Source organism: Myotis davidii, unplaced genomic scaffold (assembly GCF_000327345.1).
Source record: "Myotis davidii unplaced genomic scaffold, ASM32734v1 scaffold424, whole genome shotgun sequence".
In the NCBI taxonomy this organism is placed as follows: Eukaryota; Metazoa; Chordata; class Mammalia; order Chiroptera; family Vespertilionidae; genus Myotis; species Myotis davidii.
This window is the reverse complement of record NW_006295827.1, coordinates 4,312,705-4,314,247: the sequence shown is the minus strand read 5'-3', so window position 1 is coordinate 4,314,247 and position 1,543 is coordinate 4,312,705. Positions and strand designations below refer to the sequence as shown.

Genomic DNA, 1,543 nt, shown 5'->3' with positions numbered 1-1,543 from the left:
CCCCTTTTCCCCCTCCCGAGGCACGGGGCCTCTTGGAGGAGTTAGCGACACGGGGTGGTCCCACTTCCGGAGGACGACCCCCGAGCGAGCAGTAGGCCCAGGAGGGGAGGGCTGTGGGGGCGCCGCCGACATTCACCGAGAGGCTGAACTGTGCCAGCAGTGGGAGCCCGCTCGTGTCATTCGCCCGTCACCCCGGGAGGCGGGGCTGCCCCCCCAGTTACACAGAAGGAAAGGGAGACCCCACAGCGGGTAGGTGCACGTGCAGTGGGATTCGCACTGGGACTCCGAGACTCCAGAAGGTCCGAGAAAATGTGGGCCAGCTGGAGTCGGTGAAGAAGGGAAAGGAAACGTTAGCTGGGGCGGGAACAGGAGTGAAGGGGGCGTGTCCGAACATATTAGAGATTCTCACTGGAGGCCTTCACGCGTCTCGGATGGAAAAGATCGCAGCGAGGGACCAATTCCGCCCCGCTTCCGCCCCGCTTCCGCCCCGCTTCCGCCCCGCTTCCGCCTGGCGCGTATCCAGGAAGCCAGCGCTCAGAGAAAGGGAGGCTTTGGGATGGATGGTTGTGGAAAGCTCGGTGGGGGATGAAAGAGAAGCAGGTTTAACCAGTTTGGCTCCTGACTAATGTCAAGGATAACAAACGATCTTTTAATGGAAAAGAGGAGCTCAAGATAAACAGGGAATTTAAGCTCACAGCGAATGAAAAGTTGGGTTGTTTACTTCTTAATATTGAGTTGTAATTGATGTATTCTGGCTATAGGGAGAATATATGATGTGTGCAGATATTTTCTGCCAGTTTGTGGCTTTTTAAAAATTAATATGTTGCTGTATTAGCAGTATGTGTTCTTAAATTGAATAAGTTACTGGTCATAAATTGCTGAATAAAACTTGATATCACAAATTGGGAACTCTTTTTCAGATTTCATCAGCTGCTTGTGGCTATGGATTCACATTGCTGTCCTCAAAAACCAAGGATGTTACAAAAGTTTGGGGTATGGGCCTCAACAAAGATTCTCAGCTTGGATTTCACAGGAGCCGGAAAGATAAAAGTGAGGTTCTCACCTTGGCTTCTTTCTGCTGTAACTAGTCTGAGAGCTCCCTTTGGATTTTCATGTGTATCTATATATATCAAAGGCTAATATGCTAAGTGTCCCTCTGAGTCTGACTGGTTGCTATGACATGCACTGACCACCAGGGGGCAGGCGCTATGACTCGCACTGGCCATTTACAAAGAAACGGCACCGTGGACCTGGTGCCGACAAAGCAACACTTGGCTTCCCCCAAGTGGGACACAGGCCCCAACACCACCCTGGAGTGACAGCCCACCAAATCGCAGCCGATGCTGCCAAGACCCCATGGCACAAAATGCGGCCCACAGTTCAGCCCAGCCCAAAACGGTGGCTGTGGGCGCTGGGTAATGACGTCACGTAGCAACATCTGGCTTCCTCCCTAGCAACGACTAGCCTCCTTGGAGTTTCTTCAGCCCAGGAACACGACTTGCTTTATAGCCAAGTGGAAACATTTCACACTGTAACCAAATAT

At 52.0% G+C, this 1,543-nt stretch overlaps 1 protein-coding gene across 1 annotated transcript in view; it reads left to right on the top strand.

The window, feature by feature from the left end:
• The first annotated feature begins 895 nt into the window (after positions 1 to 895).
• The window catches only part of WBSCR16 (Williams-Beuren syndrome chromosome region 16), a 25,235-nt gene continuing 24,587 nt past the window's right edge, over positions 896 to 1,543 (top strand). The window contains exon 1 of the mRNA XM_015568563.1: positions 896 to 1,050. Within this exon, the coding sequence (XP_015424049.1) occupies positions 996 to 1,050 (55 nt within the window). The 5' untranslated portion in view covers positions 896 to 995. The remainder of the gene's footprint in view (positions 1,051 to 1,543) is intronic.